The sequence below is a fragment of the Eleutherodactylus coqui genome, chromosome 1 (assembly GCF_035609145.1).
Source record: "Eleutherodactylus coqui strain aEleCoq1 chromosome 1, aEleCoq1.hap1, whole genome shotgun sequence".
Taxonomy (NCBI): Eukaryota; Metazoa; Chordata; class Amphibia; order Anura; family Eleutherodactylidae; genus Eleutherodactylus; species Eleutherodactylus coqui.
The window spans coordinates 485,044,194-485,063,630 of NC_089837.1; the positions used below are offsets into that span (position 1 = coordinate 485,044,194).

General features: G+C 43.1%; 1 protein-coding gene across 1 annotated transcript in view; it reads left to right on the plus strand.

The window, feature by feature from the left end:
- SUCLA2 (succinate-CoA ligase ADP-forming subunit beta) overlaps nucleotides 1-19,437 on the plus strand; it is a 103,003-nt gene that overhangs the window by 71,809 nt on the left and 11,757 nt on the right. Inside the window, exon 7 of the mRNA XM_066586107.1 lies at nucleotides 12,153-12,314. Within this exon, the coding sequence (XP_066442204.1) occupies nucleotides 12,153-12,314 (162 nt within the window). The remainder of the gene's footprint in view (nucleotides 1-12,152; nucleotides 12,315-19,437) is intronic.

Below are 19,437 nucleotides of genomic sequence, written 5' to 3' on the forward strand. Positions count from 1 at the left end.
ATTGCGGAGAAAAGGAAGCTGCTAAACATTTAAATTGCTGGATAATCCAGATTGCGCCATTTTGTTCATCCATGCTCTCTTGGTTAGGGCTCCTTCACGCGGATGTATTTTTCAGCAGTTTTTTGTAAGCCAAAACCAGTAGCTGGTCAAAAATACGGAGGAAATGCAAATCTTTATATTATACTTTCTCTGTATGTTCCACTTCTGGTTTTGGCTCACAAAATACTGATGAAAAACATGCCCGTGGGAAGGAGCCCTTTAAGGGGTCCTGTTCGTAAAAAAGAAAAAAAAAAAATTCTATGCTTTCCTATTCCTCTTGAAAACAATGGGCGATGCAAGGCGTTCTGAGGGAACACCCAAAAATGGGACATGTGTATAACCCCATTCAAAAGAATGGGGTTCGCATATGTGCAAGATTTGTGTGTCTCGCAACTATGGATGGGTATTAGTGGTGTGGTGGGGAATTACTGCTTAAAACAAGTTCTTCAGTGTCCTCACTGCAAATTCGTAAACGCCACCGCATGAGATTTTTTTTTTTATTGGTTGTGTCATGTGTGAAAGAATTGCGCATTTTGGCGTTTAGCACTCTATTTTCTATTGACTTGGCTAAGTGCCGCACATCAAACTGGTGAGTGATTTTGAGGATATTTTTCTTGCATCGGTTTTCTGATGAGCACATGGCAATCAGTGGCAACTTCATGAATGTCAACACTCTGTACAATCAAGTAATTCACGTTGCGTTGAACTTCTCGCTTCACCGCCCAGCCATATTATCAAACTATTCAAGTCTTTTATAAGCTGTATTGTTGGTTGTTACAAAATCTTAACCCGTTAGTGACCACCCTATAGTGTTAACGGACGTTTATGGAGGGGGAGCGCGCGGCTATTTCCCTCCATACACCGCGGGGGTCGGCTGTTTGTTACAGCTGACACTTGCAGGCAACAGCTCTGATGAGATGCGCGACTCATTGGGGCTGTTAACACTTTAAATGCCGCTGTCAATTCTGAGACTTGACTAAGGTGGGACTTGAGAGGGGGCGCAGCTAGAGAGATTATCATAGTCATCCCTCTCTAGTCAAGTGAGGGGGCGGGGCTAGCGGGCTTGCCTGTTGCTCCGCCCCCTCTCCCTCCACTCTATGGGTGATTCCTAGCCTGCTTCGCGATCTACTCATATTGATTTCAATGGGGCTGTCGCTGGCCCCATTGAAAGCAGTGGACGATATCGCAGATTTTTCTTAGCGCTGCGAGGCTTGAATGAAGACATTGCGAATGAGAATGAAACCATTAAAAATCATTGGTTTCATAATCGTGCGTTTTCACTCGATCTCACATCGCAGGAAAGTCTATCGCCAGTGGGTAAGAGCCCTAAGAAAAGCAGTTTTCCGAGTGCTGCTGATGTGTTTTTTTTTGTTTTTTTTTAACATACTGCGTCTATTTTTTTATGTATTTTGTGAAAAACCCGGGACTGTCAGATACACACCAAGATACTTTTCACTTAGTTTGGCTATTGATTACCAATGCAAGAAAGAACAATAAAAAGTTCCAGAGAGAGGTAATCCTTTTGGTATTGATGATTTAATTTGCATATAGAGCTCAAGTTGTGTTTGTTCAGTTATAGAACTTGGATAACCGGATATGTCCTTGCCTGTATGTGCTAAAGGAAAGACTTCGAATATTGGGATTAAAACAAGACCATGAGACTCCTCTTATGTATTAATTGCTTTGAAGGAGCTTCATCCTAGAAAAAAGTATAATTGTTGCTGGTGAGATGTAGCGGCTGAAATGTGGTTTTTGCTCTTAATTAATTGAAGTTGAGGTTTGTATAACTTGTTGTTCCTTGATAAAGTAGTGAGTGATGGATAACCGTGTGGTTCTCAGTTGAACAATGAGGCCCCGTGTCCACGAGCAGAGAATCATTGCGATTCTCCGCTCGCGGACGGTAATTTGTAGAATTGCCCCGATTCCCCGCGGTCAGCATGTCAGATCTGTCAGATAAGCTGACCTGCGGACAACCATCTGCCGTATAAGATACAGATACTACACTTTAAAGCACTCTGTAATATGAAGAACATCCTGTTGAACTAGTAAATGTAGGCAACGTAATGCACCTAAATGGTCGTAGTGGTATTTAAAGGCAGATTAGCCATCCAACCCATTGGGAAAGTTCCCGCTGGGCTGGTCAGCTCCTGGGGTCAGTGGAGGGGCAAAAATGTTTTGAAGTTTTTCTATTGGTAGAATGTATCCAAATAAAAATAAGCTATTCCCACTTGGTGCGCCGCTCCTCCTGCAGCCGGCTCAGTCCCGCTGAGTTCCGGATAAAGCAGTCATGTGACAAGCATCACAAGGTGGCTCTAATATTGAATCCAGCGGGTGAACAGTGCGAGCGTGGACTGCAGATCCCTGGAGAGGAAGGAGCGGCACAGCAGGCGAGTATAAAAAAGTTATATAGTATACACGAAGGGCTTTAATACTGAGGTGGAGCTGGACCTATAAGGGGCATTGCTTCAGAAGGGTTGTTAATTCAGAGAGTATTCGGATTGCAAGATGAAAATTGGGAAGGATTTTTTCCTCCTTAAATGAGGAAAATTGGCTTCTACCTCATTTGGGGTTTTTGCCTTCCTCCTGGATCAACATTGGGGAAGTAGTTGGCTGAACAGGATGGACATAAGTCTTTTTTTTCAGCCTGACATACTATGTTACTATAATGGGGGGATGGGGCCTATGAGGGGCACTGTTACTGAAGTGGGGGGCCTATGAGTGGCATTATTACTGAATCGGGGCCTTTTTACTGTGTTCAGAGCACTAAAAGTGGCACTTATTGTGTGGGGCCTAGAGGGAGCAAAAAAAAAAGGAGATGCTATTATTGTATGGGCCACCGTGGGTGGCATAATTATTTTCTGGGGCACTATGGGTGTGGATATTATGTAGAGGTTTGGAAAACGAAGTCAGGTGGCTGGAAAAAGATGCCGGTGTCAAAGTCCACAGAGACAGGTTGAGACCGGAAGAAGTTGTCATGGCGGTATGGAGAAGAAAAGGGAAAGACGAGCAACTCCAGTCAGCAAGTTACTCCTTATCCTGTGGATAAGGAAAAAACTTATGATTGTGGTACAACCTCTTTAAGGCGGCTTTCACACCTCCATTCAGTGTTTCCGCTTGCTCTGTTTTTGGATGAGAAAGGCTTCCGTTTGCTTCCATTCTGTCAGCCTTCCTTTTTTGCCCAGCTTCACACGGCCGTGACGGGCTCCGCCGCGGAGCCCGTCACGGTGCCCCCCCCCCCCCAGACACCCCAATACTTACCTCTGGAACTGGAGTCCCACGTCCCGCATGACGCTTTGGCGCGCATGCACAATAGAGCGCGTGACGCACCGCAGCGTCATGTGACACGCTGGCCGCGTCATATGACACGCCTACAGCATCACATGACGCGGCTGACGGTGGGCGGGGAAGCGGTTTCACGCTAATCTTCTGCTGTGCTACAGCGGAAGATAGCGTGACGGACGGCTTCCATTGACTGCAATGGAAGCCGTTCGTGTGTACACCCGCGGCAAATAGAGCATGCCGCGGGTGAGTCCAGGTGATTTTTATGGCGCGGAATTCTGCACCGTAAGCACTGAGCTATTAGGTTCAATAGAACCTAATAGCTGCGGGCAACGCAGCGGATTTCCGCCTTGTATTACGCGGCGGAAATCCGTTCGTGGGAAGGAGGCCTTGGGGATGGAAAAATGATCCTTTTTATATTTCTCTCCTACACCCGAACGTCTTTTTTTAAAATTTTTGTTAGTAAGAGAAACAACATTATCTTACGAATATGATCCATTTTAATGGCTAACGACGTGTTTACATTTTAAAATCCCAGCCTTCCTATTGTGCGGGAAATAATCCCAATATTTGCTATCGTGTTTTTGTACGTCTCCGCCCCCCCCCCCCCCCCCGCATTGGTTGTACCTTGCTGTTCTGATGCCGAGTGGCTCGCCTGCTGCATGAGTGTCTCTGACTCATCCTTTGTTGCGGAGCACAGTGGACTGCAGAAATTGATAATTGAACCATTTCATGTCATGAAAGAAGTCTTATTTTGCAGAGATTGAATGCGGTTCACTGTTGCAGCTTGTTCTGGCATCTATACGATGTTATACTTTGCAAATAAAGTCTATTTAACATTACATACATAAAATCTCGTAAATCCGGCATAAGAAATAGCAAGAGTGTCACTATAGCTGTAAAATGGATTTATATCCCCAGGACTTGACCATGTTTTATTGTGTTACATCATTTTATTACATTTAACTGAACTTTTTGGCTTTGACCTTTTTCCATTGCTCAAAGCCAAAACAAAGACCTCTACAGCGATCTACGTCCAATGAATTATATACCATAACGAATTGCTTAGCTCTTTCCCGTTGACGGTATAACATATCAAAATCCTTATTGGGACAGCACTTAGCACATCAATACCAGAAAAGTTATTGAATATCCCTTGGAATCCTCGTCACCTTGAGCTTCTGACCCTTTGACCAGAAAGCCCGTTCTTCCATTACCCTTGTTCAGGTACCTCCACCTGTAGAATGTGGTCCTCCCCCAAAATGTGCCTTTTTAAAAAATTTTGAGCATCTCTTGTAAATATATTTGAAGTAGATCTCAGTAGCCTTAAGTGCATGTTTAACCACTTACTGACATAATTAATTTTAGCCTTGACCCCATAGTGACTAAGCCTGTTTGCGCCTTAATGACCAGGCCAAATTTTGGAAATCTCACGTGTCACTTTAGCAAAGAATAACTCTGTAAAGGTTTTGCATATCCAAATAAGTCTGACGGTGTTTTCGCAACGTGTTGTACTTCATTTAGGATAGACTGGTAGCAATTTTGTATATTGATTTAAAAGCCGGCAAAATTGGGAAAATTTTGAAAATTCTTTTTTTTTTCTTCACATTTTTAACTGCAATATTTCAAATATGAGCAAACATACTATACATGTTTTTGGTAAGATATATATTTCCATATGTTGACTTAATTCAGGAAGCACGTTTAAAAAACTTTTAGTGTTTTTTTTTTTTTTTAGATGTACAAATTTAAAATTATTAGAATTTTGGAGGAATTTTTTATTTTTTTTTACTACACCAAATCATGGTTGCAAAGGCTCATAGGAGACTCCCATAAGTAACCCCATTCTAAAAAATACAACCATTAACATATTCACTGAGGGGGGGTTCATGAGTATTTTGACTCCATATTTCATGAATGAATCTAAGAAAAAGCAGAAGGGGAAAAAAAATTAGATTTTCATTTTTTTTGCAATTGCGTCATTTTAAAAACAGTTTTGTTTTTGTTGTGCAGCACACCTAGGAATGACTTGCACCCCAAAATTAATACGTTTGTGCTGTATTCATAAACGTACTGCCACGTCTGTACGGCACGCGATGTATACGTAACCTGAAAACACTACGCTACTGTGTTAAAACAGGCTGAACTAGATGGACATTGTCTTCATTCAGCCTAACATACTATGTAATATGTAACTGTTAATGTGAGCAGAATTGTATAATCCAATGCATTTGATTGAGCTGCGTATTACCGTGGGTCAAATGCATGCGGAATCCACAATTCCTATCCAGTCGTGTGGACCTATGACCGGGGACCACAGCACGAGGCCTTCGGTCACTGCTGCAGGCTCTTGGCTACCTTTGGTAGTCAACAGCAAGGAGATTTTAACTTTCCTGGGACCTCCCAAGCTTCTGCGCTTGTGTTCGCCATTTTGCTGATGGGCGCATGCACAGAAACAGAGGAAGATCCATGAATAAAAATCACGTCGGGGAAACCTCGCCGGATGCCTTTAGGTAAGTGAATTCACCTCCCCTCATTAATCTGTTCCGTGAGGAGGGGGTGAAACGTTTTAACTTTAAAAAAAAACGTTTTATATGATCGCTGTTCTCCATTGAATAACTGCAATTGCACATGACCAGGAACTGCATACTGCAAACTGGCCACTAGGGGGTTAAGAGCCAATAAATTGTTTCTCATTTTGTTTTCCAGCAGTCATATCATTTTATTTTTTTTTGTCAGTGTAGCTGTAGGACAGCTTGTGTTTTGCAGTACAAGTTTTTGTTTTCATGGGAACCAGTTTCGGGCACATAAGATGTAATTTAATAACCTTTTCATTTTTTGGGGGGAGGGGGGTGCAATGGAAAAAGCACTTTCCCTTTGCGATTTTATTTTATATTTATTTTATATCTTTTTGGGAGATTCCCCCGTGGTCTAAATATTATGTTAACTATATTCTACAGGTCACTACAATTATGACAAGAGCAAATTTATAGAGCTTTTATTCCGTTTTACTACTGCACAATATAAACACTACTTATCCAAAGACCATGTGTGGCGCCACATTCCATACCCAGAGCATTTTTATTTTTCTGTTGTCAGAGCTTTTAGAGGCCTTTTTTTGTGGGACAAGTTGTAGTTATTTGTACCGTTTTGTGGTATACATGATTTTAAGTATTTTTAAATTCTTGCATTGGGGAAGCATGATGAAGAAAAAAAAACTGCTTTTTTCGTCTTTTTTTTTATTTTTATTTGTTGTGCTGCATAAATTATTTTATATTACGGGTTATGTGGCAATACCAATTATATTTAGTTTTTTTCCGTTTTTTTACATTCTCAATATTTAAAGAGTTTTCTAAGGAGAACACGTTTAAAAAAAAAAAAATAAATCCTGTACAAACATTTATATACTACAGTTAGCATCTGTGGGGTTAACCAGTGTAGAGGAGTGATTGGATGAGCAAAGTCCTCATTATTTCACTCCTTTTCTGGGAAAACCACATCTATGACAATCGGAGAGTAAAAATTCTCTCTAAAAATGGGAGGGGGCATAACATGAACAAAAATTGCCCCGTACAGGAGAATCACAGATCTTCTTTTCTACCTGCTTCTCCCCTCATTTCCCCTTCTTTGTCCTCTGCACATAGACTGGAAAGACCCCTTCAAATTCAGTATTCTCACACCACATTAGCTGTAGCTCCGGTTCGGTAAGGGCTACGCTGCCTATATGCTCTTGGTGTCATTTCAAAGTCAAGAATCATAGCTTTAAAATTACACCAAAAGACGACTGCTCGCGTGGTCTGCGGAATGCTGCTGGACAGACAGATGAGGGATGCTGTGCCCAGCTGGATTGGGTCGTCAGAGGGGGAACTGGGTAGACCCCTTTCTGCAGAGCTTTGGGACAAATCCTATGCATTGACTTTTAAGATCTCTATATCGTAGAATGGTAGCATTGGAAGGAACCTCCAGGGCCATCAGGTCCAACACCCTGCTCAGTGCAGGATATCAAGTAGGCTGCCAGAGCTCAATTCTAAAATAGTATTGCAGTGGTATAAGACTCCTTCAAAATTACACAAATTATTTCCATTTATTTCAGATCAGTGCTGGACACACTTCTCTTTCACGGGCATGATGTTACATATGTGGTGGGAGTGCCAACTCATAGCCCTACTATGGCTGGATATTGTTAGTCTTCATTAAGCCCTAAGTGGTTCCCCATCTGTTGCCACTTCGAAGCTTGCACTCTTATCCATGTTCCCAGGTCTGGTCTCCAAGTCTAAGAAAGGCTTGTTGAGATTTTTTATAACTGCTATGCGCCAGGTTATTCCCAGATCCTGAAAACAGAGCATTGCAATCTCAAGAATAGTTTGGGTGGAGGCCATGGATCACCTGAAATATATGGATGAACTTAGATTCTAAGTTCTAGATGAGGAATGTCTTAGTTTTAATTGGCTTGGAGTCCGAGATTCTCCTTCTTTCCAAAGACGGTTGGAGAATTAAGCCCCTAAAACAGTATGATCAGACTTGATTCGTGGGGCAGGCCCATGAGGCACTTTATCTTTGCCTCCCTTATTTTTCTCATTCATTCTTTATTTCCTACTTCCTCCTTCCTCCCAACCTAGCCCCCCCCCCTTTTTTTTCTACTACCCTAGTTTTAGGGCTAGCCTTATGTTGTGACTGGGAGTTGTCACACGGGTTCGAATGATTCTCTGAGTAATAACCCCCACTAGAGAATGGGTACTTCAGGAAAGCGGGACCTATTTAAGTGCGATGGCCTCCTAGGGTGGTGTTTCCTGCTCACGAGGGTTGGGTTTTTTTTTTTGTTCTTTTTGTTTCATTATGGTTTATTGAAGGAATTTAACCTACAAACATGCAGTTTGATGCTTTTGTAGATGACCGTATAGCAGAACACTTTCTCTTACAACATCATAATTGAACATATGTAATCTGGTTTGACCTGTACTTGTTTACCCAGCTTTCTTGACTTCTCCTGTCCTGACCTCGGCTTGTACCTTGACCACAATTTCCTGATTACTGCCTGTCCTTACCCTCTGCCTCTCACTCTGTTTGTGCATTATCTCTGCCTGCCCTGACTTCTGCTTGTTTTTCTACCGTATATACTCAAGTATTAGCCGACCTGAGTATAAGCCGAGTCAATACGTTTTACCACGAAAAACTTGTAAAACTCATTGACTCGGGTATAAGCCTTTTTATACTCGAGTATATACTAGGTAAAGAAAAAATGCAATACTCACCTCCCAGCCGGCGTTTGTGTCTGCAATGCTCTTCCCGGCGGTGCGGCAAGCTGCTTGAGAATTTTCCCCGCTGTCATCTCCCTGCTCGGCTTTGAATTCCCCCACCGTCAGCGCTGTGTATGTAAGCGCTGTGATGGGATCGAGCGCCAGCCAATCACAGCCGGCACTCAATAAACCAATCACAGCCATTCAGTGATGTAATCTACTTAATAGCTGTGAATGATCGAGCATTGGCTGTGATTGGCTGGCGCTCAATCCAATCACAGCGCTTACCTACACAGCGCTGATGGCAGGGGAATTCAAAGCTAAGCAGGGAGATGACAGCAGGGAGAATTCTCAAGCAGCTTGCCGCACTGCCGGGGAGACCATCACGCCGGGGACACAAGACGCAGGCTGGGAGGTGAGTATTGTGGGTTTTTTGTTGTTGTTTTTTTTTTTTTTTACCTCACTCGAGTATAAGCTGAGGGGGGCTTCTTCAGCATTAAAAAATGTGCTGAAAAACTAGGCTTATACTCGAGTAAATATAGTACATCTCTATATCTCACTATGGTGCCTCTGACCTGGCTCTGTTATCTGCACTGTACTGAGACTACTCTTGGGCTAACGGCCGGGGGGCCCCTGCAGCAAAGACCACATTCTTCAAAACGGGGTTAAAGGGTCGGAAACATATAAAACAACGTAAAGCAGTCCAGAAATCTATTCTGTTTTTAAGATCTATCCTGTTGTCAGCAATAGTCTCTTCCTTCACTGCTGCACCCTTTAGACTTTCTTGTAAAGCCCTTTACTCTTGGTGTACGAATCCTTTTTACCTGTTGTGATGTTCCATCATACCAAATGCTGACAGAGGGCTTCCTGAGGGCAGTTCGTGCTCTTGAAGTCATGTCACCTTTCCGTAGCACTGCATACAGATGGCTTAAAAAGTCATCATGCTTCATTGAGAACCGCTTGCATCAGGTCTATTCATAGCGCACGCTATTGGACTCGTTAGTACTACTGAGGTACTCGGATCTGTCACCTGAAAGATGAAAACTTTAATTATTCTCCAAATCCTATTACGCCTATTACTGCAGACCTGCTATTTTAGGGCTTGAATTCTGCCATTATACTTGTCACTGGTTTTAAATAATCTTTCCATCTCCCAAAGTAATTTTTGCTCTGAAAATAGACTAGATGTTCGTATGTGTGGTGCGTGTCGATGCATACGGCTAAATTATCACACAGCAGTTCTGGGTAATACGCCGGAGCACCTTTTATATTTAGTACTCCTGGTAAAGTTCAGATTGGATTGGATTATCCTTAAAGGGGTTAAACCAGAATTACAAGTTATCCGCTATCCACTGGATAGAAGATAACTTGCTGATTAGTGGGGGTCTCACTGTTGAGACCCCCCACCTATTCTGAGAACGGGACTTCTTGCCTATCTCCCTGCTCTTGATACTGCAGGAATACTTTTACCACCAGCAGTGACCTCACGTTAAATGGATTGTGGTCTGTGTTTCATTTATTTTGACTGGGTTGATGGAAATGCCCAAGTGCTTGCCACTTGATCATCTTCAGTAGTTAAGCGGCAGCACACTTGCCCAAGTGTTGCTTCACTCACTCCTTTACTACAGGGGGTGTAATAATCACATAGTGAGGACGACAGAGAACACAGGACCTCCATTCTTGGGAACGGTGGGGGTCTCAGCAGTAAGACGCCCGTTGATCAAGGTGCCACACTTTTTAAGAGGTTATCCCATGAATCATTTTGATACCCAAGATCCTGTAATGAGTTATTTTAAAGTAAATAATTTTTAATAGTTTTTTTTTCTAGTTTTCTGCTTCCCCTCTTGATTCTGCTGCTAATCTGTGCTGCTGGGAGTGGGTTCTGGGCAGTATCTGTTTCTTTACCTCTGGCAGCTAGCAGTATAGTCCCGTTTTATCCTAGAGAAGGAGACTTTTCCATTAACCTTTCTACAGAGGCTCTGCTCCTTCCTGACAAGTAGAGAAGAAAGCGTTATCTGTTGGCTGCTCAGCAGTGAACAGACAATCACTAGGCAGGGACCTGGCTGCGGGGACAGTGACTGAGCATGTGTGTCCACCAGCACTCAGGTGGACGTGCACACTGCTATGTGCCTTGAACACCAAGGGTCATACTAAGTAAATGTAAACTCTTCATGGGATAGTTTTCTTGATCTGTATTTTTCACAGCATGTAAATGGCAAACATTGTTTATTTTAATGATCTCTACAGAGGATATATTTAATGGTGGGCCAACCCCCTTTAAAGCTATATATTGCATATGTGCACTTTCTTGTAAGGGTGCTTCCAGAGTTTTCTGCTATATAAAAACCAAAAACAAACCAACTGTTTTTCACGCAGTTCTTGAGCCGAAAGTTGATTTAAAAGCGATGGGTAATATAAAAGTTGGATTTATAGGGGTATGTTCACACGGTGAAATTCTCTCTGACCGTGATTATTGGTGCGAATCCGCACATATTTTCCCTGTCAATGCGAAAAATCCAGATGCAAAATTTCATTGTGGAAATTAGAGTTTCCATGTTGGAAGTCTGCACGCATAGCCAATTGACAGGGCAAATTCTGTGATTTTTCTTTTTTTTTTTTTTTTTTAAAATGCTTTAAAAAAAAAAAAAAGGCAGAATTTGATGCAGAAAATTGTGCCGCGTGAACATACCTTAAAGGGGTTCTGACACAAATAATTTTTTTATGCTTTAGCAGCCATTGTTCCCTGGTCTGCCTATTGGATCCAGGGAACCCATGGGTTAATGGCTGCTAAAGCATAAAAATCTTATACTTACCTTGTCTCCTGTTGTTGTTGACATCGGGGGGTCATCTCCCGGCAGCATATTAGCACTTTCTGCTTAGGTTAAGCAGCCTGACTAGAGCCACCTGATTGGTGCATGCTGTGCAGTCACGTGGTGCCGAAGAGCCAATCAGGTGGCTCTAATCAGCAGCGCTGCTTAACCTAAGCGTAAACTACAAATATGCCTCCCGGCAGGCAGTCTTCTTCCTCCAGCAGCCGCACCGCTCCGGGATCGCGCGCATGCGCAGTGGAGAGGTGCCCTCTGACAGGAGTCAGGACGGGCCGCGTCTCCACTGCGCATGCTCAGCACTCCGGAGTTCAGCCAGGACGAACGGGCCGCCCACAGCAAGCACTGCTTGTGACGTGCTTGCTGTGGCGGTCCGTCCGTTGACCTCGGAAGTGCCTGACGGACGGACCAGAGCAGGAAGCGGTCTTTTTGACCGCTCCTGCTCTGCTTTAAAGGCACAGAGGAAGATGCCGGCTGGAGGGGACATGCCTGGCGATCGGGCCAGGCCAGGCAAGGTGAGTACAATTTTTTTTTTTTCATGTCAGAACCCCTTTAATTCTTCCTACTGGAACCACTTTTGACTTTGGCTTAAAAGAATACATCAAAAACTGCAGTTTTTTTCCCCCCAAAAAAATTAGTTTGTGGAATCACCCTAAAATGGTCTTTACAGAGGCCGGGCTTTCAGTTATTTTAATATCTTATTATATTGTCTTTTATGTTTGTGAAATATTCGGTACTTTTTTGGTGTAATATCCATCATCTTTTTCTGTAGTGATGTGCATGGACGCGAAAATTAACTTTGACCCCAATGCTGCCTATAGACAAAAGGCAATTTTCGATCTGCGAGACTGGTCCCAAGAAGATGAGCGAGACCAACAAGCTGCGAAAGCGGACCTCAACTACATCGGCCTAGATGGCAATATTGGATGTCTTGGTAAGTCACTGTGCTGCTATTGTGTGGTGTATGTAGTATTTTACTGGATTTACTCCAAAAATAGGTTAAGGGTAAATTTTGAAATATAGTGAAATTCCTTTCTTTGGGTTATCCATAGGCAGGATAATGTTTCTTGACGTTGCTTCTGATCTCCTTTCTCTCAACTAATTTCAAATTGTACTTCCTTCTTTGCTTCCTAATAAGATTCAGGAGGGAAGAGTATTTATTTATACCCTTTTAAGATATATAAAAGTTTCAATCATGTCTCCCCTTTCCCATCTTTCCTCCAGGCTATACAAGTTAAGTTCTTGAAGTCTTTACTGATGTGTTTTGTTCTTGAGACCTTTCACTAATTTTGTAGCCCATATTTGGACTTGTTCTTTGTTGCTAATTTCTTTCTATAGACGAGGTCTCCAGAACTGAACATCATATTCTTGATTCGGTCTTTCCAGAGCTCTACACAATGAGATCACAATCTCCCGCTTTCTACTGGTTGTACCTCTAGCTATGCATCTGAGCATCCTACTTGTTTCCCTGCTGCCTGATCGCACTGTTGACTCATTTTGAAGCTGTCCAAAATCAGGACTTCTAATTCCTTCTCTTCTGAAGTCCTGGATAACCTAAAACAGCCAATAGGATAGTCAGTCCAAGAATTTCTTTTACATTTCGAAAACCTTGAACTGTAGTTTTCACTGTTTTGACCATTTCACTAGTAAGGGCTCCTGCATATGGGCAGATTTGATTCACGGAATCCAACCAGTGGCTGCCCCTGGATTCTGCAGCAAATACTGCCCATAGCCTCCTATGGAGAAACGCTGCTTCCTGCACATGAACGGAAATTTCTGCTCGAGCATGCTCAATTCTGTTCGGTTTTCCACCTGGACGGCTTCCATGGAAGTCAATGGAAGCTGTCCATCCCGTGGCCCTTCCGCACTCATCATTGCAGAAAGGTCGCTGGATCCGCGTCATCCCTAGCGATGGTATAATCTGTACTGCGCATGTGCATCGGCCAGCACTTCTCCAGTACAGATAAAGAAGAATCCAGACAGGTAAGTAGGGTAACCGGCCGGGCACAGGGTTGGATCCCAATGTGGGATTCCGCATGCCGGATCCGACCATGTCGTATCAACCCGATTGCACACTTTTGTGAGTATATTCGGAATGTTTGGCATTGCCTTTAAATCTGTGCATCTCTAAGGCTGGGTTCACACAGGGCGGATTTGCCGCGCCGGAGATCTCGCGGTTTTTGCTGCGGCCAAACTGCGAGATTTCCGACGGGAATCCGCCCTGTGTGAACCCAGCCTAAAGCTTCATATAAATCTGTTTTCTCCAAATGCCCCTTTAATAATTGAAAACTAACATCCTGCGTCTCGTCCGATTCACATCCTCTGAAGTGTTCCACTTGTGAGGCTAAGACGTATGCCATAGGATTAGGCATGGCCAGTCTCCCTTCCTCTTTGCATTTACAGAGTGTCTCCATTTTTATACGAGCACTTTTATTTTTTCTTCTTCTCCATATTAGGTCTCTGAATAGGCAGTTAACCTTATAGAAAAAGCGTTCAAACCTTTATTCGCTGCGAATTATGCAATCAGTATAGCAACTGTGGCATCCAGACCATTGTAATTAGGCTTGCTCTCCCTACTACGAGAGGGAAAGTTTTCACCATACCTCTAATTTTTGCTTGAATCTAATTATTTAGTTGATCCAGATTTAGTGTAGTCTGTGATGGTTCTAGATATGGTCACACCAGGGGTGTAACTATAGGGGATGCAGTTGCACCCGGGCCCAGTAGGCTTAGGGGACTCGTAAGGCCCCTCTTCACCCTTTAAGGGAGCCCAGTATTATGACTAAAGCATTATAGTTGGGGGTCCTGTTGCAGATATTGCAATGGGGCCCAGAAGCTTCAAGTTACGCCTCTGGTTCACACCCACGAATTTAAACTCTGACACACAGGCCATCAGAGCCAGTTCAATACTGATTGTCCACTGGTAATATTACTGACTTATTCCAGTTGATCCCTAGGCCGGAGTAAAGCCCATACTTGCTGATCGTGCATATACACCAGTGATTTCCCAGCATTCTCAAGAAATAGCAATATATCATTGACATTGAACGCTATTCTCTCTTCACTATTGCCACATTTGAATCCTACTATTTCTGAATGCTGTCTTATTCTGCTTGTAAGGGGCTTGATTACAATTGCAAACAACTGGGACTAGTCCACATCTATTAGCTTTTTTTATGTGAAACTGTATCAAAGGCTTTACTAAAATCCAGATAGGCGATATCCACAACATCACCTTCATCCAACACTTTCGTGACCGTCAAAGAAATTGGTGAGATTAGTTTGACATAATGTGCCTTCAGTAATGCTGCTTGCCTCACCTGTGATGTTATGCACTGAATAAAGAAGCAATCTTTTAACGGATGCTGCCTGGATAACTTCTATTTTCTCATCTGCTGTTTAAGGCCCAACAGACAGGTTGTTAGTTTATAAGTGGTTGACTATCCTCTCTTCCAGGAAAGTTTTCATTAGTTTACCTACAAAAGATGTCAGTCTCACTGGTCTGTAGTTTCCAGCTTCTTCTCTAATACCCTTCTTATGGATGAGTACAGCACTGGGTGTTCCGAAGTATTCAGGAATATCATCTATTAGAGGGGATTGGTTAAACAAATCAGTTAGAGGTGCAGCAATGTTACGAACTCTAGGGTGGATGCCATCTGGACCAATCACCTTATTCAACTTTAAATACTCGAGTTCACCTACAAATCGGCTTCCCAAAACTCCTCTTTTAATACTTTGGTTGTAATAAAGGATTGCTCAGTCTGTTCTTATGTCAAACCATAAGCATTGGTGTTCACTGGACCCCAAATTCTCTTTTAACTTAAGCTCTGACACCCAATTCTCATTTTTAAATAATAACTCTAGAATGTTATCTCTTCTGGTCGATAATGTGATAAGCCATTTTAGAGGGGCTCTTTAAAGTTCTTCTAATTAATTCCTGCTTCTAAATAAGTGCACTTGAGCTCAGACATGTTGAAGTCACCCTTACAATATCTCCCTTTATTGCCATTTGAGTAAATTCATTAAAGGGGTTCTGCTATAAGAGAAAATAAAATCTATTCTTGCCTATTCCTCCCCCGTCAGTCTTCTTACCGCAACTACTTCTCCTCGAAGATCTTCTCCTGTCTCCTGCAGTCCCTCCGGGTCACCTCACCTCCGCCCAGCTGATTCTTCTTCTTCTTCCGGCGACGAAGCGTACACTCACAGGCAGTCTCCTTCCTGTAGGGCAATGTACACTACATAACTAGTGACATGGCATTCACAGCCTAGCAGGGAGTAACAAGCTATTGCCAAGACTGCGCATGTCCGCTGTCTCTCTGCAATAGTATATGAACACTCGTGTTGAGACAATGCGCATGCGCAGTCTGTGATACAAGGTCACTAGAGACATAACCTAGACGTATCTACAGGAAGCAGAATGCCGAGAATGGACACTCCATAACAAGAGGATGAGGATTGGGGAGGTGACCCGGAGGACTGGAGAGGATGCGGTAAGAAGACTGCTAAGGGAGCAATAGGGTAAGTATTGACCATTTATATATATATATATATATATATATATATATATATATATATATATATATATATATATATATATATATATATATATATATATATATATATATATAATGACCGCAGTTCTCTTTTTAGTTTACCAGCAAACCCAGAGAATTTCTAGCTCTGTGTGTATTTTGAATTACGACTAGCCTTGACTAGAGATGAGCGAGCGTACTCGGAAAAGCACTACTCGCTCGAGTAATTTGCTTTATCCGAGTATCGCTGTGCTCGTCCCTGAAGATTCGGGTGCCGGCACGGAGCGGGGAGCTGCAGGGGAGAGCGGGGAGGAACGGAGGGGAGATCTCTCTCTCCCTCTCTCCCACCCGCTCCCCGCTGCGACTCACCTGTCAGCCGCAGCGGCACCCGAATCTTCAGACCTGAGCACAGCGATACTCGGATAAAGCAAATTACTCGAGCGAGTAGTGCTTTTCCGAGTACGCTCGCTCATCTCTAGCCTTGACATAAATAGCTACTCCACGGAAACCTCTCTTTACTTAATTTCCTGTACAATGTGTATCCTGGTACGGCTATTTCCCTGTCTTTACAATTTTTGAACCATCTCTCTCTTATGGAAACCAGGTCTAAATTGTTCCTGGATTTAATAGCTGTTAGCTCAGTGTTTGTTTCCTTAGCTATGGGTGTTAGTAAGTGTAAGGATGACATTACTTTTGGTTTTATTCTTAGCACCTATATCAATTCTATCTGCAATATCGGTCACGATGTTTTTGAAGTAACCAAAACACATCTTCATCCTAACTGGCAAGGGCAGAAATTATATTTCTTTCATCTAGTTTAAATGTCAAAAATATCTTTGAATTCCTCATAAAAACTTTTTCTATCTTTTATTTGAAGGATGCAAACCATCCCTCTAGAACAACTTTTTCTAAGGCCACTTTCTCACACGTGCTTTTTACTGCGATAACCCCAGGGTTTTGAATGCCACGGTAATCGCGGTATAACCCTTCCATTGATTTCAACGGGACTCACAGACGTGCTTGAACGTGGCGCTAAAAAGCGCCAGAATTTTCAAGCGCTGGCTGCTCTATTTTGCCGCGATTTTGCACTTTTTACACACCTAATCACCCATCACAATGATGGGGTGCGTTTTAAATACCATTGTCAGACGCAGCGAAAACAGCCGTGAAATCGCGTAAAAACGGCGCGATCAAAATAGTGGCGTTTTGCCGACGCTGTGTGTGGGAGTGGCCTTAGACCATTTACTAACATATCTAAAGTTTTTAGCAGTACAAGTACCGTATGTCGTAGCCAGCATGAAAACTCTGAGATATGAAGTGCTTTGTGCATCTGATTACAGAGCGGCAAAACTTCTGAAAATGTAGCAGAACCTTCTTTTTGTCTGAAAACGAAATTATTTCGAGACAAATCATTGGTTCTGAGATGCACCATAAAATCAAAAAAGTAATTATCCCTGATTGCAGCAGTGACTACATGTCTCTGATCTCTATTGACTGAACCTCTTCAACACATCTAAACTCTTTCCTAAATCGACAGCTGTAATGGTTGAATCAGCAGCAAGAACACGCCAAACTATATTGGCTCGCTTAGTGCCCTTAGTGATTAACCCTTTCCAATCCACTGTCTGACCTCTGAAGACATCATGATTTAAGGCTGTACAGCTCTGATGTTGGAAGACGTCCGTTGGGGTTCTCTTACTGTATATTGCCAGCCTCTCTGCTGTCAGAGCCTATCCAACATGTCACCTTATGCAGTACTGGCTTTAGCCAGCATATAGCGCTGTTGTATAACAGCAGAAAAAGAGTAAGCCCCCTAGGAAAACCAGGATGCAAATTGGATTGAAAAGGGTTAAAAGAGGAACTATACGTTTTAGATCAGTGGTCCACTTTAATCATTGTATCATGGATTTTCAAAAAGCTATATAAGTTTCCTTATATAGCTCCCTTTACTAATGGACTATTCTTGGTTGAAGTGAAAGAAATCCCCTGCCGCAGGAAGGCCGGGTCAAGACGCAGCGGATGTTCTATTTGCAGAGGGGATTTTTGCCCTATAGATCCGCAGCTAATTACAGCACCAGTGGATGGAGATTTCAAAAGCTGCGTCCCCATCAATCACAAACCTTCCTCACAGAAATTGAGGAAAATGTTCCAGCTTTTCACATAGGATTTCACTCTATGCAATGTAAATGGTGAAATGCGCAGGGAATCAATGCAAAAGTCGAAATAAAATCCCCAAGTAACGCATGGGATCTGCTACAGATTTTTTGCATATTTGCTTCAGATTGTCATGGAAATCTTCTACTGAGGCCGGTGTTTTAGGGCTGAGAATCTCGTGCGAGTTTTGTGCGTTGCGTGACTCACAGAACTGGCGCGAATATGAACCGCATTCTTTTGAATAGTCCTACACATGAGCGATGTTTGTTTTCCCTCACTGCGTGACATTTCTATTTTTTTCCTTGGAATGTATCGCTCATTGACTTGAATGGGACCTTAAATACATTGAATGGCTTTCGCGTGCCGTGCGATGTGCATGCCAGTACGAAGCGAGGTTTCCCATTGAAATCAATGACAAATTCTTCCGATCCGCTATCACACGTGAAGCTCAAATTTCATAGAAGGGATGTGATGCGGTATTTTTTCGCGAGTAAAAAACGTAGGCTGACTAGCACAATATCGGGCTGAGTTTCTGGGCCAAATATCACAGTAGCCTAAGGCCTCATGTCTATGGGGAAAATCAGGCCCGCTGTGGATTCTCTATGCAGAATCCCGCAGCGGGTCCCTCCTTTCCCGCAGACATGAGGATAAAAAGATGATTAAACTTACCTGTCCAGACGCTGCGGATCTTCCCTCCGTCGCGGCCGGATCTTCTTTCTTCGACCCGGCGGATGTGCTCGGCACGCCAGCAGCATGCGACGGGCACTCCATTTTTTTTTTTGAACCCCTGCTCTCCTGCGCTACCGTGCCGGAGAGCAGAATTTCAGGTACGGGTGTTCCGCGGATTCGGACGGCTTCCATAGGCTCCAACAGAAGCCTGCGGGAGCCATCCCCGTGGGAGACCCGCACAAAAAATGGAGCATGCCGCGGGTGTTTTCCCGCAGACGCAATCCACGCCTGAAGGGGAAAATGACATCCGCAGGTATTTAACTACCTGCGGGTGTCCAATGCATCCCTATGGGGCGCGGATCATGCTGCGGATTTTAAATAACAATTTAGCAGTGGACATGAGGCCTAAGAGTTCCTTAATTCTCAAAACATTTTGAGAAGCGATTTCAGATATTAAGGGGCATGTCAAAATTAGAAAGGTCTTTTTTCCCCTTTTCCTCACTTTTTTGTTTTATTTATTGCCCCAGCTCAGACATGCTTGGGGTTATATATTCATCTTCTACTCAAATTCTCAGTTTGTGTGATTCTGAAACATGCACCTACCACAAAAACTATTTTGAGGGGTTGCAAACAAAATCTCTTGTCGCATTAACTGATGATGATCACACAGCTCCTGCCCCACAGTTATAGAGGGGACCACAG